At 45.8% G+C, this 24864-nt stretch overlaps 1 protein-coding gene across 10 annotated transcripts in view; it reads right to left on the reverse strand.

Moving 5' to 3' along the window:
• Positions 1-24864, reverse strand: part of fbrsl1 (fibrosin-like 1) — a 299572-nt gene that overhangs the window by 2820 nt on the left and 271888 nt on the right. For 5 of the 10 annotated variants that reach the window (XM_088618298.1, XM_088618291.1, XM_088618299.1 and 2 more), the window contains 12 exons: positions 17768-18152; positions 16691-16956; positions 13546-13796; positions 9653-9703; positions 9009-9104; positions 7248-7319; positions 6950-6979; positions 6783-6854; positions 6334-6466; positions 3539-3622; positions 1562-1645; positions 425-716 (listed from right to left, as the gene is read on the reverse strand). In XM_088618298.1, coding sequence (XP_088474424.1) covers positions 425-716; positions 1562-1645; positions 3539-3622; positions 6334-6466; positions 6783-6854; positions 6950-6979; positions 7248-7319; positions 9009-9104; positions 9653-9703; positions 13546-13796; positions 16691-16956; positions 17768-18152 — 1816 coding nt within the window. Of the gene's footprint in view, positions 1-424; positions 717-1561; positions 1646-3538; positions 3623-6333; positions 6467-6782; positions 6855-6949; positions 6980-7247; positions 7320-9008; positions 9105-9652; positions 9704-13545; positions 13797-13960; positions 14122-16690; positions 16957-17767; positions 18153-24864 lie in introns of all 10 variants that reach the window. The other 5 variants (XM_088618293.1, XM_088618292.1, XM_088618295.1 and 2 more) reach the window with 5 other exon arrangements.

A 24864-nucleotide genomic window follows, 5' to 3' on the forward strand; every position in this document is an offset into this window, starting at 1 on the left:
TTAAATTTAAAAAAAAATTGGGGTTTAAAATGGAACCCAAAAATACCCACCGTAAGCTACTGACCTATTCCTATAGGGCAGCAATGATATTCCTGAATTTTAAACTACATAGTATTTATTTTTGCCTTGTTATATTACTTGTGCAAAGTCAGGAATTTCTGATTTCACAAATTAAACCATAAAACCCTGGGTTTACTGCACTGAGTTAACTGAAAGCACATAACAGCAACTGAAACAAGAGTTCATGTGTTTTAGCAGAAGAGGGGAAAAAACCTGTGAGAAACAGTTCTATTTGTGACCCCAAATAAACATGTAAAAAAATAACAAGAAAGCACTCAGACAAAACCGCAGGGACAAGTACCTGTGCAGGTAGCACTGAAAATGAGGGCAGTCCACTCTTTGCATGCCAGGAGTCTGTACTGACCTGTCTTTATCCCTCTCCTCTTTCCCGATGGAGGGCTCCCTCTTTTCCGACTCCCTTTCTCTCTCCCGCTCCCTCTCTCTCTCCCTTTCCCGCTCCCTCTCCCTCTCCCTCTCCCGGTCCCGGTCGTGGTTGGTGACCGAAGAGCTGCGCTCCATGTCGATGGACTTCGGCCACTGCGGGGGCGTGGGGAAGGAGGGGGGGGTGCGATGGAGACGGTTCCACGTGTCGTGGTGGGGGCTGCTGAAGCCGGCCAACCCGTGACCCTCCTTCGGTCCAAAAACGCTGTTGGAGGCTGGAATAGACAAGAAGGGGAGGTGGGGGTCAAATGTCAAGTGGGTTAACTTGTGCTTTATGGAAGCCTGTGTCTCCCACAGGCAATGGAGCTGCAGAACACGCTATTGCTCAGATCCTGTTGACACTGATGCTTGTACTCGGAGCTCTGCTTCCACACGGCGCTGACAAAAAGGCTATTCCTGCTTCAGCTCTGCGGTTATTGATTGCTGACAGGGGGATGGCTTCGGCTTTACACAAGCACTGTTCAGGGACAGTGGAGGAGCTCAGTAAATCCTTTGTGCAGTTTCAATGCACCTCTCCTGGGAAGGCTGTGAGTGATCGACCCATCTGACGCAAGGCATCGCACTGCATCTGTACTAAACTGCTCTGCAGGCTCCGAGCCGCCCACAGAGGGCACGGAGGGCTACCTCAGCTGAAGACGCTCGCCCTATTTCACAACCTCTACACGACACCGGGGTGAATCGACTCGCAGGGGAGATCTTTCTCCTCACGGGCCTCGCACAGAGATGCAGGCAGCACAGAACTCAACCAGACCAAGCTCTGGGCGGGTCAGGGCCAGGTTCCAGTATTTGCTCGTGAAAGAAAAACTGGGATTTTGTCAAAACTGCCAATGGGGTACTTTGTTTTTTTAAAAAAGGCAAATAGGGGGTCATCACTATCCAGTTTAACAAACCCGATGGCGGATGTGACACCGTCTCTTGCTGGAGAGGTGATCCGTTTTCTCAGCTGTGGCTTGGCGCTTGCTGGAGAGCGCGGCGCCTGTCTATTCCTTGCCCTCGCTGTCCCGAGCTGTCCCGAGTGGATCTGCTCTGTATTTAGCCAAGGGTGAAAGCAGGCGCTTACCGAGCGAGGGGTTGCCTAATCCGCCGAAGGCACTGCTTGCAAGGTTGCCGAGACCGCCAAAGGTACTGGAGCGACTGAAAGGATCTGCAAAACGCCAAACAGGGATTAGCGCCAGCAGGGAGAGGGGCCGGCCGGGGAAGGGTGGCGCCTCTTCCTGGAGGGAGGGGGGACGTCTTGCTCTGACTTTAGGTCTCGAGACGGGCTTTTATAAGAGCTGTCCCAGCCAGTTTCCGTTATCCCCAACCAGGCTTCACGTTCCTTTCTTAAATCAACACTTGTTAAATCAAGTCAGGTTCCTAATGTGGCACGGCGAGCGCTACACAAAATCTTTCATGCCTCTTGGGCAGCTGTGTGCGCTACACCTAGAATACGAACCGAAGGACTAAAGACCAAAAGACACTGGACAACGTCAATGCTCAGACATCACCACTTGTAACGTGTTACTTCTCAAACTGATTTTGAGCTCCCTCCAATCGGACCGAGCTTCAAACAACATACATCCTGTATCTTATGCTTTCAAGGTTAAGGATTTCAGACCTTTCCCAGAGACTAACAGATAACAGTGGAAAATTGTTCAGCTGTCACCCTCCCTGATTGCGACATTCCTTCTTCAGCTGCCTCTGGAGAGCTCCCTCTCCAGAGTTTGTATCTGTGCCTTTTCAGTCCAGCTAAAACCTTATTTCTTTGAGCTGGGTTTTTCTGTACCATCAAGTGTGACAGAGGACATTTGCTGCCTAAAAGCTCAGTATCAGCTCAGAGTCAACACTGTGTTTATACACCAGTTTGTGAAAAGCTTTGGGAATGAGGAAACGGGTTATTTAATTATTCTCAGCTATACACAGGATTAGTTAGGCCTGGATAAACAACATTAATCTTTATATCATGTTAGGGGGTTTGTCCAAGGCTATCTCTTCCAAGTTCTGTTGTAAATATTACAGAACTTAAGAGTTCTGTATTCCAGTTCAGCTGGGTTCCACAGAAGAATGTCTGGATAAAGTGTTGAGCGATTTAATTCCCAATTCAGAAATTTCTGTACTGTTCAGTCCAAATGGACAAGTACATAAGGGACTGAGTGACCGAGTGACCTTATATGTTAGGCTTGGGGACATTATCGATGCTCAAGAGCTAAAACTGTAGTGTGTATCGTGGACATCTGCATCTGTATTAAATTTCCAACTTAATTCCTTTTGCTTGCAAATCACTCTGTAGATGACAGCAAATCCGCAGGACGACCCTTTATTTCTGAGAACTTCATTGTGCTTTTCTGTCATTAATGCCTCTTTTATAACATGCATTTTGAAAACTCAAAATGCATTCATTTTCACACTGGTAGTTCCAAGCTCGTCAATTCAAATCTTTACAATTTACAGATGAAATGGAACAAATTAAGGATTAACGAAAAGTCACAAACACCCAGAATGACTCATATTATCTTTTCAGTAAATGGATAACATACAATAAAAAAAATCAACTAAGAAAATAGATAGTTTCTATAGGGATCTGGCAGAAGAATCCCCAAAAATGTCAACCTAAGGTAGAATATCCCACGGTTGTATGGATCTCTATCTAAAAATGACCTGAAATGGGAGACTAACTTTAAATAACACTGAAGGATAATATATCTCCTGTTCTAAAAATGACTAATACTGCAGCACTGTTAACAGAGCACATGTGGATATATAGAGTCACCAAAGCATTAAGACCTTTTAAATAGCTGCTCCAAACAGCCTGTAGCTAACGCATGACATGGTGCTCTTCAAGTCAGAAGCCATGACCAGCAGCTGAAAAGCAAAACGTCTTCTCGGGTTGTCCCATTTCAACGAAGGAACTCTCAGACTCTTGTGGGCACCATGGTCTCACAATCTCTGTACCCCAACGATGCTATACTTGCCCCCCCCCCCCCCCACCGCGCATGGAAGACATGTCAAAATAAAAAAGAATGTGAAGAAAAAGCCGTATGAACGTGGTGTTACTTACACTTACCTGCCAGGTGCGCCGTGGGCAGGAAGCTGCTGTGGTGGGGGGCGGGGCCGTAGGGAGATGTGGCCGGATGACCCGAACCTGTATGAGGAAGAACCACACTTCTTAGTGCCGCCGAGCCAGGAAAAGGCAGCAGGCCATGACCCATTCAGAACATAAGAACGTTTACAAATAAGAAGAGGCCATTTGGCCCATCTAGTTCATTTGGTAGTTAACAGATCCAAGGATCTCGCCCTGCTGTTGCTTGAAAGAAACCAGGCTATCGGTTTTGACAGCTTGCCTGGGTATCTTGTTTCAAACTGCCACAACCCTTCGGGCAAATACGTGCCTCCTGTGCTCCCTTTTGAAATGCACTTCCGTGTAGTTTCCACGTGTGCGCTCTGATTCCCGCTTCACTGACTTTGTTAATATCTTTGGGGACTTCTGAGTACTTGTATCAGGTCTCCTTGTAGTCCTCTCTATTCTAGACTAAAACGGTTCTGTTCCATCAGCCTGTCAGGCTTTCGTACATTTAGAAGATGTAAATAATATGCCAATATAAACACCCAAGTCTTTTCTGTAAGGGGATACGAGAAAAGCACTGCACCCTTGTAAAAGCCCCAACCTATTTTACAATTCTTGAATCGAGGTCCCACAGGCAATGAAATAGTCAGCCTTTAACCTGAAATCGGTCAATCACTGACATATTCTTAAGTGTCTCCTCAACGTACAGTTTCTTAGAACAGCTAAGTTTTGAAGTGGGTCTAGAAGTTCAAGGGAGTTTTGCTCTGGGAGTCTTCCTGTTAGGGTGTAGACAGTTACCCTTTGCGGTGGCCACATCCTCATCACAGGTTGAAACGCAGATCAGAGCTGCTGCTCAGTGTGGGTCTTTTGAAAAGGGGCTGCTTCGACATTGGCAGGTTGAAATAAAAGTGCACATGATTGCCAAGGACGTCTTGGGAAAGTTAATCATCAGAAATGAAAAGGGAAGGTGGCCGGGTCCCAGTGAAAGCTGCAGTACTACGGCCCTGTGCCAGCAAGGCCTGAGCGATCCTCCCAGCAGCAGAGCCGAGCCGAGCTCTAGGTGACAGGACTGATGGCCTGCTGGTCCCGAGGGGTTTTAGGGAAGGGGAGGTTAACAGATGAGAGGCGTCTCAAAAGGCGACGGCTGACAAACGCTTGCGCTGGGACAGAACGATAGAGGAGGCCCTCTGGAGACAGCAGGCTGCTAACAGACAGAGGGCCTGGCCCCACAGGCCCCTAATACTTCATCAGGACAGCTGGGGCTGGCGCAGCGCCAGCAGCCTCGCCACTAATGAGGTGGGTCGACCCCCCCTGAGCTGGGGGTCTCCGAGGGGGAAGACAGGGATAAGGGCTTCATTATGGAAGGAGGAGGGGCTGACATTCTCTCCCAGAGGTCAGTCCTTACCAATAAGGCCCACCCCCTCCCACTGTATAGCTGACCTCACACCATTAATGAGACAGACAATCGCAGGCACATTACTACTGGATAATTGTAAGTCAAAGGGCAACTGTGAACGGCTGTACGTTAGTGAGCCTCTGGCTGCATCATCATCCATTATCACACACAACCTCTAACTCCACACGCTTTACTTGAAAGAGGCTAAAATACACCATCAAAGCCCTTTCACAATCGCCACGCAACACCCAAAACAACAAAATAAAACTTCACTTAAACACTCCGGGACCACTGTTACAGAGCTGCGTCTGCAGAAAAGTCCTGGTCAGCTCTCAAGTCATGCTCACCTGACTTCTCCCTACCTGGAGCTGTGCTCTGAAAGCGCTTCCCGTCATGAACCCTAACGAACACCTACAAGCCTGTAACATCATCTGCACTAATGGCTAGAAAGGAGGATGCATGTTGTGTCGTGTTTATGAATGAGCTATTGTACTGTTTTTTAGCTTCGTTCAGGCAGAGTGTCTTATTTACATTCTTAGCACCTGATCTCCAGCCTGGAAATTGACACATGTCTCACGAGCACTAAGACACTGGTTAATTTGAAGCAGAGAATAAAAGGGGGCACTACCCCTGTGCCCTGGGGCTCCCCCAAGCATAGCCCTCAAGGGAAAAAGCCAGCAGATTTTGCAAACCTCGTTAAATCCACAGAAGCACAAGACCTCAGGAAGAGGGCTAAACCAGCACAAATAAGGCTTAATTGGACCAATTTCAAAGGGGGAAAATGAAACACCCACATGACCTTCCACAATTTGTTAGGACACATTTTGAAAAAGCAATTAGCTGCCATGCGCACTGGAAGTACAAAACAAATGTGCAAACGCATCTGCAAATTATCTCCGCCAATGCAACTCTCACCCGTCCACGGTGCCTTTGAGTGGCGCTAAGATCAGATGGGACAGGGAGATGTGTGCATGATAAAGCACCGACACCCAAAATGAGCCCTCTTGCAATCAACAGCCATCAAAATGAATCTTTAAGCCACAATCTTCAAGAATGAGATTATTGAACGGAATACAAAGCAGAATGACTGAACAGCCCCACAACAGGAACTCGTTTTGCTCGGCAGTTCGAGTCAATTCGGCCTTTAAAAAGCTGCAGGCTCTTGTGCACACCTGGTGCCAAGTGTGCCATATGCGGTGCCCTTGTTTTGGTTAGGTTTGTATCAACGTAGTTAAAGCAAGGTGAAATGCGTTCTCGTTTTCCAGATTCAGCGGCGTGGTTTACACTAGAACCTGCAGCTGACGCAAGCTGATCTGCTGGGAGACGGGAGTTCGGGAGTTCTCCTGCGTCTCCCCCCCGAGGGGCCCAGAGGCAGGCCGGGGGTCCGTCTCACCTGTCGAGGAGAAGAGTGGCCTGGCCAGGTCGTGAGGGTACGGGAATCCGGGGAACACCCCTGGAGCCGGAGGCCGGCTGAACAAGTCCAGTTTCCCGTTCATGTCCAGCTTGTGAGGGTCCAGCTGCATCTGCTGCAGAGAACAGAGAGAAGAACACGAACACACCCAGGTTAGAAAATCCAAAGTTAAAATAAAGGACGTCGGACTGTCTGTTTCAGGCGAGGGCAGTGAAATGTGCGGATGACTGAACTGACCCGTCCCATCACAGCTGATGGCAGATATAAAAATCGAACTAAAGTACATGACAGGGCAGGAGAAGACTGTCTATACAGGGTAAGGTCCCACAGAATTTTCTGGTGAAAAAAGTTTTGCCATGACAAAATTACATAGTGTCCTTTGGATTGTTTCGGTCTTTAACACATACGATTCGAAAACTGTACCATCTTACCTTCATTTTCTGCTGGTGGTGGTAAATTTGCCAGGCAATCTGGACATGAACTGCACACCATTTACCGGGCTTCTAACAAGGGAAAACACACAGGAGGATTAGAACACGTCTAGGGTTTCTAAATCCAGGGGCGATACCAAATAGGTTCAAAATAGAAATAGTCTTACTCTGACAGACGTCCTGAATGGATCCGATACCTGTGTAACGAAAAAGAAATTAAGTACTGAACCTTCCACACACAAAAAATAATGGAGCATCTGCTACATTAAGCCATTACAGTTTTTGCACAGCAAGTGTTTAGTCTGGTGTTGATTATTAATCTGACCTGAATTCATAAACCACGCTGAAACAAAATGAACCCTTCCAAGTCCCTTTTGCTATTTCTCTCTCCTGTGCCCTTCTAAATCTGTGATGAAATGCTCATGGTGCACAAACTCTCACTCCAGACAGGACACACTGACTCACCCGCGGGTCCTTCTGTAGCAGCGTGTGTGGTACTGCTCCGGGTCGCGCTGCTACGTCAATGGGATTGGAGGCCTGTGAGAAAAGAGAGCCGGAGAAGTGGATTACAGTTCACAGACGGAGAAGCGCTCAAGGCAGGGTAACCTGCATCCCCTCACACCCAGATCAATGACTGAGACAGCACAGCATTGTCATGTTCATGTACAGTTGTTCCAAATATACAGCTTGATGCATAGCTTTCCATGCAGAGAAGGAGGCAAATTTTCAGACACAAATATATTAATGGGCACGTGTTTGGGTCACAGGCAGCCCGAGTTAAAGGGGAACTGCATTCCCAATGAACTTTGTGAAAGTACTGTACAGTCTCCATTTTGTCACAAAGAGTTTGTGAAGCAGCCCTTCCTGCTCACTAGTCACCGTAATGACTAATGTAATGCGATGTCCGAGTGAATAAGTACATGCTGTGCGGCAGGCATTTCATCACAAAAATGTTGCAATGTGATCTGCATGCAGAGTTAACTAGTAAGTATCATTTCTCAGCAAAACTGTCTCGAAGGTGAGAGCAGTATTTCTGTTGGATTAAAACAGATATATTCACAAGCCTGCTTCTTTACAACTGAAATGTAATAAGTCACCTGAAGTTTTGTTGCCTCATTCTGAATCACAGAATATGTTGCTGTGCATACCTGTACCTGGAAATGTTGTCTATTTAGCTATGTAAATTGGAGTGTTTACACATTACTGTGCACTTTTTACTTTCAGTGTGGTCTGAAATGCATTCGTCAACTCCGATTCTTTGCAACCCCGATGTACACAAACAGCGGCACAGTTCCCCTTTAAAAATGAGGGTGAACAATTGCCAATTCTGCCTGTTTATCTGCTAATTATCAATAGCAGGGCGCTTAAGACAGCAAGAGTGCTGTACTACTGCGAGGTGGAGCAGTGCGGTGCAGTGCTGTGCTTGAGCAGGCAGTGTAATTTGCCCCGGTATGGTGGGGAGAGGCTGAGAGAGCCCCTGTTGCCTGTTCCTAAGCCTTGTCCAGCAAGGCGGGATGGTGCCTGTGAGCAGTTTAGCGGTTGAATGGAAAGGCTAACTGTACAGTAACGATGCGGGATGCAGAAGCTCACAACAAAAGGCCTTAATAGAGTCCGTGGGGGATCAGGGCAGAGGATTTAGGCCAGCTTTCATCCACAAGGTCGGAAAAACTGGGAGCGAGCCAGGCCCTGTCTGTCACAGTTCACTTGGCTGCTTATCTTGTGTGTCGCTGCTTATTGCTGTTAAAGCCTGGCTGGCTTAACTCCTCATTTGCATGGCGGTTATAGCCTATTATTTTGGAATGGAATTTCTGGTCTTTGCACCCAAAACACAACGGCAATGCCTTTTAATTCAAAGTTCAATTAAGCGATTAATATTAAAACCAAAAGGCACCCTTCCTTCTCGACAAAAAGGGAAACCACCGATTTCTCGCTGTATGAGTACGGCCAGAAGACTTGGGAGCTACTGAAAAAAGAAAGCTCATGTAGACTGAGAATGCAAGACCAGGGACAGGAGCCATACAGCAAAGGGGAACTGATAAATGTTATATTATTGGAGGAAAAGGGCATCAAGAAAAAAAACTAACGATGTCCTAAAAGACCACTGCTACCTGCCGTGGCTCATACAGGTGAAGTGGCAAATATGTGATACAGGTTTGAGGCATTGAGCTCTTCATTCATAAGGCCATTCCAAATGTAAGGCCTCACGTTTGGAAGACATGAGCTTACCTTAGGCTGGAAGGCTCCCTGGAGAGAACTGAAGGGTCCTGTATGTGGAAGCAGAGGAGGCATTCCAGGCATCGTCGGAGGGTATGATGGAAAAAACTTGAGACAAACAAGAGAGGAGACATCCGTGTTACAAGAGGCAGTACATATAAAGCTAAGGCATCTATAAGCCTAAAATAAACTTAATGAACAGACGCACTTTGAGAGTAAAGGGCTTTTCTTTCTGTTTTGCGCATCATAAGTTTTTAGACTGTAGCACACCCCACCCTAAAAAAAATCTACCAGGTTAAAAAACATACAATGATACCTCCATTTGTATAATCATTTTACTCTCCTTAAAGTATACCTCTGTTCTTCTCATTCGCTTTAAATCATTTCTGCATCAAAATAATATATCTACAGCACTGGTTTCTCAAGTGATCAGAAGAGCTTTCAGAAACAGAAACAGTTGGTCCCAAACAGCTGTGCACCAGCCAAATTAAGGAGCTGGTGGAGCACAAGACTGCAATAGAGTCAGCTGCAGGAGCCACAGGTTAAGTAGCTTGGCGATTAAACAGAGCAACAATCGCTTCGTGAGGACCCTTCGGCAGAATGACAAGAATGAAAAAACTGTTCGAGTTCAAGGGGGGCCGCAGGCGGTGTCTTACATTTGAGTGGCGCAGGAAGGGGTTGTCCAGTTTGGGTGCGTACTTCTCGAACTGCAAAACCGAAAGAGACAAGAAAATGAGAATGAGCAAGTCCCATCCCCGACACCTTTGAATGTCTTCGTGGCACCCACATGAGCAGTTATAGAGCATACCAGGAAGCCATTTTTCATTAGGAAACGTTGTCAAAAGTTAAGCAGCAATTAAAATGAGCTTTTGCACAGAGATCTGCACAGAGGAACCAAAAAATGGAAGGATTAAATGATCATACATTTGAAAGTACAGTACATTCACAGAGCAGCGCAGTGCTTTGGACCCACAGGAAAAAAAAAATCACATTCTTCAGCTGCAGACAAACGGCAGTGCAGAGGTTTACTTGGCAGGAAAATATCTCTTTGACAAATGGCATGGAGATTTGATTAGCAGTGACGTACAGCTGTACATATGAAAAAGAACATTTTTGTCAAATCACACAAATGCAAAGTGGAACGGCATCAAACTCCTGTCTTTCTTGATTTCAGCCCAAGAATGCAAGCAATTCTCAGACCCCTGCAAATCAAATATTTAGAAAGGCTGATGTTTCCGCCTTGAGTGTCTATTAAGCTGAAACTTGCACTTAAAGATATAAAGTACTTTTCAGTTTCACACAGCAAGAATGATTTCTTCTGCTTCGCAGGGCTTAGTGAAGCGACACAGCGTTCTGTGTAATATTCAGGTCGGCACACAGGCGTATTGTAAGATGTTAAGTTTGCCAGAGGTGGATTTTGCCCAAGAGGAAGAACATGTGGCAGCTACAGTCTGCTAGGTTTAAATTTACAGCACAGAAAACCCTACATAATAGCCCGTTTTTGTCCGGGAAAAAGGGACTTTTTCTGATTAAAAATTATTACGTTTTAAAGCTTAAAGTGAAGGAACTCCCTCTTAAATACTTTCTGCCACATAAATTCCAAAGAACCAAATTAACATCATTTTCACTTGTACGCATTAGAAGGTGCCAGAAATTTGCCAACGATATTTGAGCATGGATCTCTCTAACGATTGGGTGTGGAATGAAAAAACTGATTCAGGGCTTCTATCAGGTATTCATTCATTCATCAAAAAAGGAATGCAAACTGTCAGAAGCCGTACAAGGAATCGTTTCTGGCTTATAAGGATTTGTGCCATAAAACTTAACAACCGAGCACTGTGTGTTAAAATAATGTACAGCTAAGGAAATGCAAATGTAGCAGGCAGGAGATACAAACTGGCACTGGAAGCTTGTGGGACTCATCTTCTCAGGATGAGACTGCGTCATGCAATCCATTAAACACAGACATCCCTAGCCGTCCGGACTGCTCAGCCTAGGATGTGAACAGGCAGACTATGGGCTTCTTAGCAAAAGCATGTTTTCTGGGCTCTCAAGAGCCCACCACTTAAAATAACAATATAAAACGAACAAGTTGAGATTTTAAAATCAGGGAGAAAGGCAGCAAGGTTTGTAAATGTTTAATATGATCTAGGGAGCAGAAGGCTTGTGCAGCTGGCACAAGCTGAATCCGTGTTAAGGAGTGCGATGTTAGGTGCAGAGAGAGCAAGGAGGCCTTTTCTGTCCATGAATAGCAACCTTGTCACCTCGCTGGAAGTTAACACTGTCCTTTTTCAACTGGACTAGCAGCAACCGACAGCACCTTATTTCTATTACATAAATACACAAACCATTTACAGGTACTTTTTACTCCTGTTTGCGAAATGGCTTTGGCAGGGGCTACTGTCTGGAAAAGGGCATTAAACAGTGAAGCTGTGTGAAACTCCTGTGAAACAAGGTGTTATGTTTTCTGCACTGCAGCGTATTCATATGAAGTCAAGGCCCCTCACAGCAAAGCCCAGGGCCTGTGGGGGTGTGTGTGTGTGTGTGTGCGCGCGCTCTTGTGTGTGCCAGACTAAGTGATAATCGCACCTAATCAAACGCAGGATGCTCCATTAACTGAAAAGGCTGAGACAGCACCCAGGCTCATTAAACGATCCGCCCCTAGTGAAGCTGGAGCTTGTTTTATGTTTCAGATCGAGCAGGAATTGCGTTGCATTTTACGGCTGTCTATAAAAAGCAGGCTTTGTAATTTACAAGTTCTGTCTGGGGTTTATTGTAAACAGCTCTGGATAATTAAAGCGCCATATTTCATCTTTAAACAATTAAGGATATTCCTTTACACACACTCGCAGAGAGAAAAGATCTCCATGTGCTGCCATTTGGCAAACCAGCTGCTTGGGTGGGGTGTAACAATAAACATATACAGAGGCTTCATAATTTCATTAATTATAGCTATTAGCCAAAGGCTGTTGCGGAGTATAAATAACATGAATTACTAAAGATGATCACAGCTGGCCTGTTCCAGCTCCCTTCTTTCACGATTAACACTAAAAAAACACATCAATTTTTGCATTTCAACAAACACAGTAAGCATTAAGGAAATACATTTGTTGCTGCAACAAAGACTAGTTGAATATCCAAAACATGGAAGGTATTTTTCTTGTGCTGGGAAATCCGGACAAAGAGCAGTTAAAAAGCTTAAACAAATTACAGTCCTGATGTAGTAGTACTAAATGCAGTACTAAACAAATTATGGTCCTTTCTATCAGTATCTGCACAGAACTGGATTTGCATAGTTTTTCTACTCGCTTGTTTTCATGTGAGCAATTATGATCGTGTCAGTGCTGTAACAAAACATATCTATATGTATTTCAACAAAATATATCTACGGCCAATTAAATCTAACCCCTGCACTGAAAGAACACAAGTTGAACTAGCCAGGTCTCGACGTCCAACATGCTATTACACATCTGATCACATGAATTATTCTGCAAAATAGAAAAATGAATCCAAACTGACTACTAAAAAATCACAGGGCAGAGATCATATCGCTTCAGCCTAAAAACTGTTTTCTTACAGCTTTATAATAAGTTTTTCCGGTGCAGTGGAGAAATACAAACAGGGGTCACTGTGTAAGGTTTTTATAAAAGACATCTCTGCTGCACAGCACACTGTGCATTCATTTCTGTTCACTTACAGCATTTGCATATAAATATACAGCATTCCTAGGTATTTTGCATAACGGATGAATACCTCTTATCATTTAACCCACATTTCCAGATTAGGCTCTGCCAATATCTGCTTCTGGTTGTCTGGATGCTAACAAGGGCCCGGAAGCACTTACATATTCTAAAATAAATCTTTTAGAATGACATCACCCTTTCATCTGCGCTGAAGTCATCCTCTCAAACGGCAAACTGTCAGATCTGCCTAACAAAGAACACTTTAAAAGAACCATTTACTTAAAACGAACGCCGACTTGATTATATTTTGTGAGGAAAGCAAAGAGCGCAGGTATGGTTAGACGCTGAAACACGAGGGAGGTCTCGACCAGCAGGAGGACGGACCGTTATTTCCCCGATGTTGTGGTGAAGTCATGAGGCATGTTCGAATGAGGTTTCACCGTTTCGTTATTTGGAAACACGCACTCTTAGCACGCCATGAGGTCCTGGAGATGGCAGGTACAGTTAAAAGGCAGTCAGAAATCCCTTAAGTGAATCGCTGCTCTACAGTCAAGCCTTGCTAAATTTCCCAACAATGAGCAACACAGCAAAAAGCTGTGAAAGGCAAACACGCCCTGGTATTCCACTTTTATAGACTGAGCAGGATGAGTTCTATATATGGTTCCCTCCCTTTTGGTATTTGGTCATTGGAAAATCTAGGACAACATGACCAGGGGGACAGACGTTCGGTTTGTTGGGCAAGAGCAGGAATTGGTTTTTGGGTGCTTTCCTGGGGGGAGGGGGGGGGGGGGGAAGGGAGAGTGAGGAGGTGGGACTTGGGGTGGCTTAGGAGATGCGGCATTTACGGGAGCACTACTTATCCTCACATTTCGGGCTGGGGTACGCACCATGGGAGGTGCAGTGGGCGGAGCAAGGATGGACGCCGGGGGCAAGCTTGCGGGGAAGGGCGTGAAGGTGTGCTGGTGCGTGTGTTGGTGCTGGTGCGTGTGCTGGTGTTGGTGAAACTCGGCCCTCAGCAGCGAGACGGGGGCCAGCGAGGCCGCGGGGGGCCCCGCGCTGCGCTCCGAACTCTGAACCAGGAAGCGGTTGTTCAGCTCTTGGCGCAGGAGGTCATGCTCTGCAAGAAAGGAGAGCCAAAAGGGAGGGGTGGGGGAGGGGGAGGGGAGGGGAGAGGGGGGCGGAGGAGAAAAATAAGGAGGGGAGGGGGGAGGGGAGACACAAAAAAGGCACAGGGGCCAGTCAGTTTTTACAACAGAGATAAAAGAGAAAAGAAATAGTCACCTGGCATTCTCTGTTTCTCCAGCTCATGCTGTGAGGGTTTTCTACGTGAGGACTCATTGGTGGTGGTAAGAGAGTTGCCTGTGACAATGTACCAATCAGAATCCCCGAATGAGGCTGGCAATACATGATTGGTTGGTTGAATGATATCAACAGGCTGGTATCTAAAGACAAGAGAGAACACCAGGAGTCATCTCAGCAGAAAACATTGACTCTCTTTCTCCCTAGCTTTTCATCGTCTCACATAAATCAAAAAACGATTGTTTCCGACACATATTTATCTAATCCAGGCTTTTCTAATTATCAGACGGGTAGTCCCATTGCACGGAGCTTTGAACCTTGCACTGTTAAACATGAAAGAAACAAACTGCAGTCTGCAGAGAAGGCAGAAGAATACAGATTCACTGCCCGCAAAAAAGGCCGAAACGTTTGTGCAATGGGAGTTTTGGATTTTTATCCTCAATTACGTTCATCTTTCCTCTCCTAAGTGGAATCTATTCCTCCTTGGTAAATGAGTCAAATCACAAAAAAGTCAGTTTAAAAAAAGTCAGATTTAGGCCATTGTACTCAATCTAGGACAGGTGTGGTCAACCTTAATATTACCATCTAATAATCTTAATAATCAAAGCGATCTTCATTACACGAACTAATTAAGCAATTAAGGATATGAAGGTTGACTACTCCCGATATAAGAGAATGAAAGGCAATTTCCTTAGGTGACCCAAAACAAAGATTAGTATCACAGAATTATCACGGAACGGCATTAACAAAGCATTCTTTTGTAGAAATAAGGTTTTTCAGTTTGAGAAAAATATCATTTTCAATTAAAAACAGAAAGATCCAACGTCTAAAAGGTATGCCTTTGTTCTCAAATTTAAAATGAAGAAGAGTGCTCCAGTGTCAATCTAGTGTATAAGGCTTTGCGCATTCCTCCAACAACAGAAACAAAACATTGGCGATTAGTAGGTTCAGCTGTCTCATGTGCTATTATGAATCCATGTAAGACACGATGCTTAACATATGCATTGATCTAGTAAGAGATAATAAATGCGCAAGGAGGCATGTTAAAAGTACAAACCCTTGTCTCATTACTCATTAATGTGCATATCTATTCATTCTGCACTCATTACAGCATAACGCTGATATGTAGAGTGGAAATAAAACAATCTGATGCATATTTTCAAGGTAACAGGTCACAGGTTATTTCAGTATATCAAACAGATATGTGATTACTTAATGTGTTTTATCACATGAAGGTAAGAACTTTGTTCTTAAGTGGCAGTTATGAAATTAGGGCTTTGAATTTAGACTTTGCACTACCTAAAGCAAAGCCAATGGAATTTGATTCCAACATTCAAAAACACTCAAGCAGTCTCATACACATACTAAACAGTATGATAGAAAAATACAGTGTAGTGCCCTTTGAATCAAAATGAATTGTATCTTGGTTTACTCCTCCTTATGTGAAACTGAACAATATTATTCTACTTTCATAAAGTGTGTCTCTGCGACTTTGTACTGCTCTGCTTCCGAACCTTAGCTTTTTCAGATTTTCAGTTCTACTATTGGTAGCATTGTTTTTTGCTGATACCTGTTGTATAGTTTGCTCGAAGAAATATTACTGCTTACACTTGGGGGTTTATATCCTGTATGTAATAATTTCCAAACAGATCACGGCTTCTTTTTAAAGATTTCAGTTTTTTATGTCGGGGCATTTTTTGTAAATTACATTCTGCTACGTGCACTGTAGGGCCTTACGGTGTCCAATGTATTTATACAGAACAAAGCCTGTCAGGACAAGCAATTACATCATTACTTTAGCTGTTCGGTTTAACAATTTCCTTGTATAACCTTTTACTCCCAATTTTCTCCAGTTCCCGACAGCTGGACTGCTATATCCTGGTGTTGGTGGAGGAACAGGCCATGAATATAAAACCTTTACCAAGCAATGATGGGATTACGTGAACTGTAAAGATTAGTATGGAGCAATTCGATGTGAGAACCTTATAACCTTGTGTGGCACTCAAACCCACACACTACTGGCACAAGGAAACAAAGAGAACATTCAGATGTCAGTGTAAATGCACTGTGAGGGAATTGCTACCTTCTCATCATTAGGAAAAATCTGTGCACGTGTATGACATACACAGCAAATCCTGGAACATAGTTTTTTTTCACTGCCTTTTTAATCAAAATAATATTTTCACGCTGTTTACAAGACATTCTGGATGTTGTAAACTTATATAAACTTGGAACTGAAAAAAAGTTTGGCACCTGTTCATCATAATTTACATATTGTTTTCCTAGGCTTAATTTATTGGTCATGCATAGAGGTTAGAGTGCATGAAACTAGGCAGAACTAAGGAGACAAATCTTAAATGTTTACTAACTTCAAAAATAACTTTACTCCAATTATATGATGCAGGGTCTGCTTAATGCAAGCATGGGTATCTGAAGCCTGCTTGAGTAAATTATAAATTATTTTTGTGAAAAACATAGGCTATAAATTTCCACACCTGAAGAAGGCTCCACAGCCAAAACATTGTTTCTTTTTTTCTTTTTTCAGCATGAAATAAACCTTTACTTGTTCCTTTGCAGCCTATGCATGCTGACATAGCTACCTACTTGAACGTCTATATATTTCTGTTCTGCGTGCAAAAGGGTTAAGGACTACAATTCCCAGCATGCCTCTGTTTCCTGCCATTATCAGCCCTGGCAAGAGAGGGGTCCTACCTGGGTAGCCGGTTCCAGTGGGGTGCCCTGGGACCACAAGGCCGTTGGTTGGTAAGGTTGGAGGTGGCGGCAGTGTGGCGGGGTTTGCGAACATGGCCGGATGGCGATGAGCCGGAGTTCGCAGGGAATAGTGCGAGGTAGCAAGGTTGCCAATGGACAAGGGCAGGGCAGGGGCGGAGGTGGGGTGGCTTGCCAGGTGAGGGGAGGGGGGCAGGGAGTGTTTGGGAAGGCTGGCGCTGGCGGTGCTGCTTGTACTGCTGCTCCGGCTGTAAAGACAAAACACCCTGTGAGAAGCAGAACACATCCCTCTGATGCTGCCAGCAGCAGTATCACCCTGCATCTGACCACCAGCAGCCCACTGAAGCCCAGCAGGTGTGAGCCTGCCCAGTACCTGGATGGGAGACCTCCTGGGAAAAACTAAGGCTGTATGGCTCCTAATGCCCCAGTACTGATTTGTGCATTCAAAAAAACATTCGTAAAAAAGAGGTACAGGTACACTACAAAAAAAGCACCGTCTGTTGGATGAGACGTAAAAACCGAGGTCCTGACTCTCTGTGGTCATTAAAAATCCCGGGGCGTTTCCCAAAAAGAGTAGGGGTGTTACCCCAGCGTCCTGGCCAAATTTCCCGATGGTCTTTACTAATCATGGCCTCCTAATAATTCCCATCTCTGAACTGGCTCCATCACTCTGCTCTCCTCCCCACTGAGAGCTGGTGTGTGGGGAGCGTATTGGCGCACTATGGCTGCCGTCGCATCATCCAGGTGGGGCTGCACACTGGTGGTGATGGAGGGGATCCCCATTACCTGTAAAGCGCTTTGAGTGGAGTGTCCAGAACAGCGCTATATAAGCATGAGGTTTATTTATTTATATGACAGCAGAACTGAACCAGCTGTGCCATATTTGTTCACAATCACTTATGTATTACAATGGTCGATACAAAAAAGACCAGAGAGTTCCTGAAGTCCAATAAAACCAATAATCAATTTTGCCGGTGCAAGAATAAACTGATCAGTAGCTGGGCCTAATTTTCTGTACGAACGAGCGATACTGTCCACTAAAACGGAACTGTGTCTTACCTTATGTTATTAAGACCGTTGTACTGTAGTGGGTGAAGCACTTGGTGATTGACTGTCGGCGAGGTGCGCGGGAGAGTGGGCGGAGCTCGGAGCTCAGGCTGCGACTGTGATTGGGGCGTCAGCAGGGGAGAGGTGGGGACCAGGGGCGGGGCCTCCTTCTTGACGGGCGGCGGGGCCGGGGTCCTGACGCGGGGGCGGGGCGGGGGCGGGGCGGCGGCAGCGGCGGCGGCGGGCGCAGGAGATCCAGCTGGAGGGGAGGCTGGGGTGGGGCTGGGGACGGGTGGCAGGAAGGACGCCTCGGTGCTCTGCTCCTGGCTGCGCTGGAGCCCTGAGACTTTGGTTGAGCTGCGAGTCTTCGATTCGAGACTCTCATTCGCGTTCAGATCTGCAAATTGCGAGGGACGATTCCCAACAAAAGGACAAAGAGGGAAAAAAAAAGAAGTTAGCCCAACGTGAAGGCAAACGATTCATTTCAGCGTTTTAATGAAACAAGACTGATTTGGGAATATGGAGAAAGTAAGGGAGATATAACTTGGTTTCATGTTGCTCACAAATTAACTTGCAAAAACCATCTCGGATCACCCAGCTTCTACTGCTTGGACATGCTTTTTGGCAGAGAATTTCTCTGGACAGCACGGTATTGACATGACCTGGATGCGAGACGGAGAACTGGCCCAACCAGGAGCCCTGCACCCTTAATTCAATGCACACCAACCCTATGAGCCACATCACTGGCTCACACTATGTACCCTGGGCTTTTCCCCCCTCTTTTCTAGATTTTATGAAGTGTTTAATCAGGTCATTTTCATGCTTGACTATAATCAGATGATCCAATTTCAGCGAGCGATCCAGTCAGTATGAATAAATCACACCTAATTAAAGTTAAATGCCTCCCCTATTCAGGGCATTGCTGAGCACACAATCTGGCATGAAATAATTATGTTTCAATTGTGCTGTGAAAAGAGATCGCGGCCCCTTATCATGCCCTTCCCCACGTTCTCCCTGCCCGTGGCGTCTCCAGGCACTTCCAGGAAACAGGTGACTTGGCTGCAGTCGAGGAGTCCTTCCACTACCTCAGTCTTCGCTCGCAGGCTCCGGTGTCACTGACCGCCTGAAAGCCGTACGCCTCAGTTTTCAAAAGGGAAGAAGGGGGGCAGCAAAAGCCCTTTAAGAACAAGAATTCATAGCTGACTGTATCAGCAGTGGCTTTAAAGCGATAGATGGCCCGTGACACCACAGCCTGCTACAGTACATCACCCTGCAACTCATAACCCGCAGCCCACTGAAGCTCAGCAGGTGTGAGCCTGGCCAGTACCTGGATGGGAGACCTCCTGGGAAAGACTAAGGTTGCAGCTGTAAGGGGTCTTAGTTGGACCAGTAGGGAGCGCTGTGTGGGTTCTAATGTCCCATGGGGGACATTATACTGTTAAAAAGGCACCGTAAAATGGAGGTTCTGACTCTGTGTGGTCATTAAAAATCCCACAGCGTTTCTCAAAAAGAGCAGGGGTATTACTCCAGTGTCCTGGCCAAAATTCCCACTGGCCTTTACTAATCATGGCCTCCTAATAATCCTCATCTCTGAACTGGCTACATCACTCTGCTCTCCTCCCCACTGAGAGCTGGTGTGTGGGGAGCGCACTGGCACACTCTGGCTGCAGTCACATCATCCAGGTGGGGCTGCACACTGGTGGTGGTGGAGGGGATCCCCATTACCTGTAAAGCACTTTGAGTGGAGTGTCCAGAAAAGAGCTATAAAAGTGTAAGGAATTATTATTAAAGTAGACTAGAGACCACTGCAAATGCACAAAAATAGCCTATGTCTAACAGAAATGTCACTTCTTGCCAGGTTCTTAATGCATTAGAATTAAAACCGGAGCAAATCTTTATAACTCCAAACAATTATCCTCAATGACAACAAAGTGTTTTGTTGAGAAAGTGTGTCTTTGAACATTTATAGACTTAATCGTACAAAAGGCTGCACTGGGTTTTCATTATAGCTGGAAAAATCAGATGACTGGATTAATCGCTTGAATTAGAAACCGGGGTGATTTTGAGCAATCAGTACACCCCTTCTGGAAGCTGTGCAATTGGCTCGGCTCACTCAACTGCTAACAGCTTTGAGTCTTCAGAAGAAAAGAGTGGGAGAGAGAGAACGGCACATTCAGCAGCTCTAATCTGCACACTTAATACAACCCGAATTCCAGACGGCTTAACAGAGCCTCAATTAAAAATCTCCAAAGGCAGAGCCTGAATGAGTAACAAATGAGCACTCCCCTCCTTTCCTACAAGCAGCTTGAAGCCAGCGCGAGTTAAATGCAGACCTCTTAATGGAATTCCCAACAAGGCTTATTATGCTCTGCTTAATCTTTCAGGGATTCGAACCCCAAGAAGAAGGGAAAGAAATACGTTTTTTTTTTCAGGTTAACGAGCTACAAATAATTCCTGCGAGGAGAGCATTTGAGAACCACAGATGAGTCCTGTTTAGGAAACACTGACCTACCCAATGCGACACCCGGCTTTTTAGTATTTTCAGTACAGGTCTCAGCTCTTAGCATAAAAGAAGCAGGCTTCAGACTAAATGATGCCCTTGACTGATGCTACCATGGAAACCAGGCTGACTGGACTCGCGGTATTTCAAGTTGTCCTGTTGGAGTCTGGCCACAAGGCGACCGGGATTGTAATACGCAGCGAGAAAAGGCCACAGGGAGGTGTAGGCTACCCTGACGATGATTTTAATGGGATTTAATGGAGGCAGCAGATGATGGTGTCAGCCTCTTTCCTCCCTCATTAAAACTCTGGACCCAATTCAAGATTCAAGATTTTCCCATAGTTACCAAAAAGGGGGGTCTCCTTGGATTCACCGATTAGAATCCAACGGGCGCTGGAGAAGCAAAAGAGAAACTGAAACCTTTTTTACTAATAACAAGCAAACTGAGCATTTTGTTTTCAGTTGTACGCCCTAGATTGAATCGTGTAGCTGAAACTGTCGAACCGAGTAAAATTCCCCCGTTTCTATTAACACCATTTCTCTATTAACACCCTGACTCTTCAATTATACTGTGATCAATCTATTTTTACTGGCTATCTACGGCGCATTAAGACTTTCATTGCTAAAAAACTCCGCTAGATAACACTAAGCAACAACAAGAATCAACTCGAGGAATTTGGTGTCAATAATAAGAGTTCTCACTACGCCAGCCTTGGAGAAGCAGTGACTTTTTCTTTGTGTGAGGCTGCTTGCCTATTACTCTGGAAGATGGCTCGGACGGATCACAGCCAGCTGATCAGCAGCAAGAGGCTGTGCCATTCTTCTCTGGGCTGACTGAAGTTCTGACGGGTGACCCCCTCGATCCTTCTGTCTCTCCTCAGCTGTCCATCACGGGGTATTTAATATCCCGCCGCTCTGACCTGATTTATAATGCAGGGTCATCCCTCAGCAACAGCTGGAGTGCTGCGTCTGTCTTGCACCACAGGACGATGACAAACTGCAGACAGGAGGTGAGCTGCCGATAGCAGCGCGGGAGATAACTTTAGGGGGAAGACGATCCAATTTCTCCTCCACCACGGCAGCACTCCACAAACAGATGTCCTTGCTGTAGCCTCTCGAGTCTGAACTTCCCACGGCTTTGGTCGACCACAGATATCTCCCGGCACACGATGTCGGGCTGGAAAAACGAATGGCGGGGAGCTCCCGAGTTCAGATCGTGTTCGAGACGCAGAAGCTCCTTTTCGAGCAAAGGGATTTCGCCCGTGCGGCACGCGGAGGCCCCCACACAATTAAAAAGAAATCCTGCACGTTGTTGTTCTTCGCTTACTGTACACGCGAAAAGGAGAAGCTGAAGTGTTTATCCAGTCGGCATTTCCACTGCACTTCCCAAAGCAAACAACACGCAAATCAGGTTTAGGAATTAGACATCAGCATTTGGGATGTAAATTCTCCGAAGGCCCCAGGGCTTCTCCCACTGTAGGGCCGTGCAGCCTAACGCTGCAGGGCTGTTTTGTCATTTGCAAGGCAAACATCGTGGGTTTTCAACATCACCACCTTGTCAAAATTTGAAAACAAGAGCGCCGTCGAAGAGAATGGCTCGGACCGAGACATCTCAGAGACGGCATTGAGCACGGCTCCAACTTTCTGGCTTGACCTTGCGTGACACAAGCAGCTTTCCCTTTAATCAACACGGTGCTCCTTCCATCGTCGGCTCAAGGCCGCGCGGAATTCCAAACAGCAAAGTTATTAAGATCCCTTCAGCCGATACCGTCCTCCTGGATTCCACCGTTATGGAAATGCACACCTTTATCAGGGCCTTGTTATGAAATTTTATGCAAAGGGCCTAGCTGGATTCCATCTGTACGAGTTCAAGGGAAGGTAAATTTACATCCACTGAGCAGCTCGTTTAGATTAGTCTCTCAAATGTGGCACAGCCTGTTATTACAGCAACAAATACCTGTTAATAAGCCAGCAACAAGGAAACGGGGGCAGAAAAGGTCTCCCCAAAGACAGGAAACACACTGGAACATTGGTATCCTTTGATCTTGCAGGCACTGGTGTCACAATGTAAACTTCGCAGGACTCAAGAGGTTGTGCCGTAATATTCATGACTGCGGTGAGCAAGACCCTCGAGACTGCTAACCTTGTGATAAAATTTCCCTGGAAATTGAAAATAAAAACAAAGACTCGCATAACAACTTCCCTTTCAACTGTGCAGTGGAGTGTAAGTGGGGATGTGGGTAATGGACAGGAAGGAGTGCCAGGATATTTATAAAGTAGGGACAGCTGGCGTATTTTAATTAGTTATTTCCACCACAGCTGACAACGGTACTGGATGGCAACAGAATGCACACAAGTGTAAAGCAGTAACACATTTATTGTCAAAGCCTACACACAAATTTTGAGCGCCTAATGTTCATTTTGGAAATTTGGCAGATTTTCTTGGTGCGAATCCATGTCTCCTCATGTCAGGCCTGAATCCTAACTCCATCCATATGGCACGCATGACATATGCCATCCTCTTTCACAGCATGAGGGCTTGTTGACTGAGGGAGTGCTGGTTCCAATCAGCGGGCTTAACTAGGGGTGCCCCTACTGACAGCACTAATCTGAGCCGAGTCTCTGTGCCCACAGCGCTCGGCTCTCTGTTTCGTCAAAGGCGCACGAACACATTTTGCAGATCATTCTTTGCTTCTTGGAATCGCCTTTTGGCAATTGCTAAGTTGTGTCGGGTCTGCAGAGTCCCCCCCCCCCCCAACGCACTTCCATGAGTGGTACCTCATGTCTCTCTTCTTGAGGCCTCTTTTTGTCCAATGAACTTCATTTAGGAGTGAGCGAACCCAGAATCTGCTTGATCCTGCAGCTCCATTAAGGAGACTCTTGCACGGTGAGGCCCGGCAACACCTGATCAATTTTCAATCACCGTCTCGCCACCTATGCACCAAGACAGGCCACCCCAATGGCCCAACTCCCAACCCACGTCACTGTTTTCTGTACTATGGCAAGCCACCAAGTCACCCCACTGCAGCCACTACACACTCCACCGTCGCGTGGGACCAGCTGGGCAGTGGCAAGCACTCCGCTAACCTGACGGAAATCTTTCAGAATCCTTCGCAGATATTCGGCCACCATGTTGCAATCAGCCGCATGCGATGAGCGCTAGTCCTGTCATCTTGCTCATTAGCGTTGCCTGTCTCGCCCATCGGACCCGAACGCCGATGGCAGCAGCTGTCTTGACTGATCGCAGGAGGGGGAGGCAACGCGCCAATTAGCTGGAAGACTGAAGACTACACACGCCACTTCCAATAACCCACTCCTGTTAGTCCTCGAGCATTCAGGAAGTGGCGGCAGCATGCACACACCTTCAAGTCCCTTGTCACACAATCTCTGCAGGGCACCACGCTGTTCAATACAGGCATTTTTTTTTTTTGCGGCCTGTCAGCGTTGTTTAGCTGGGTGATGCCTTGACAATTTACACAATGCTCCCCTCCCCCCCCCAGGCCCCGACAGGAGTGCGTCAGCGAAAAAGGCCCCCTGGATGTTTTCACAGAGGTTTACGAGCCATTTCAAAAACGCAACAGCCACTCGACAAAAATCTGTTCCACGCTTCCCCATAACGCAAAGATAAGTATGATAGGGGAAAAAATTGTTTTGTGCTAAAACAAATTGTCTTTAAGATACAATTTGTTTTAGCTGAAATGTAAATAAAGGTATTTCATTGTGTCCTTTCAGGCACAGGCCTGTACCTCTTGCCCGCATGCCTGCATGACAGTAAATGCTTTTACATCCGTCTTTCAACGGTTAAAGATAATGAAAAGTCATTCTTCGGTTGAAATGGCATGCCTTTGTGAACTCCCAGGACCTTTCCACTTTCCTTCAATCTCTTGAATTGTTTCAGTACCATGAATTTCAGAACTCTGCGGTCTGTTTGCACATTTCCAAAAACAAAACCACTAAGAACACAACAGCCTGTCTGCTTTGACTGAACTGTATCAAATGTTTTGAGACCTGTGTTCTGCGCTGTTAAAAACAATCAAAGGGAGAACTAACTATTTGCACTTAGGTTATCTTTCAAGTATTTTCCCTTTGAAAAAAACCTTACTGTTTTTACCGGTGGAAGATGTGACTTGGTTTTTAATGTATACAAAGGTCTTTGTGAGACGCAGAAGCTCCGAATGGGAGAGATGTCTGTCATTTGCAGGTCATGTGAGGTGCTGCATGAGAAAGAACTGAAAAGTGAAGAAACAACAGCTAATTCCACCATCAATTGGGATCAAATTATAGCAGAAAACATGTTGCTGAGTGTATTGTCTGCGACAATCTCATTTTTACTGCTGCAAGCACAGAACAGAATAACACAAAAAGAAACAAAAGAATAAGCAAAGGTTAATCCACGCTGAAAAGAAGAAACAACTTCTCCAAAGATGGCAGAGGAAGGCTCAACAGCCAAAATGTTTTTCTCGTTTCTGCTTTTCATTGTGGAATTATTAACCTTTACTTGTCTCTTTGTAGCTGCCTGCTTGAAGACCTTCAAGAAGAAACAAGACAAACTGTGGAAAGTGTGCACGTTTTGCAGGACAGGGAAGCTGTAGAGAGAGAGAGAGAGAAA

This window comes from Lepisosteus platostomus, chromosome 24 (assembly GCF_059453375.1).
Source record: "Lepisosteus platostomus isolate fLepPlt1 chromosome 24, fLepPlt1.hap1, whole genome shotgun sequence".
Taxonomy (NCBI): domain Eukaryota; kingdom Metazoa; phylum Chordata; class Actinopteri; order Semionotiformes; family Lepisosteidae; genus Lepisosteus; species Lepisosteus platostomus.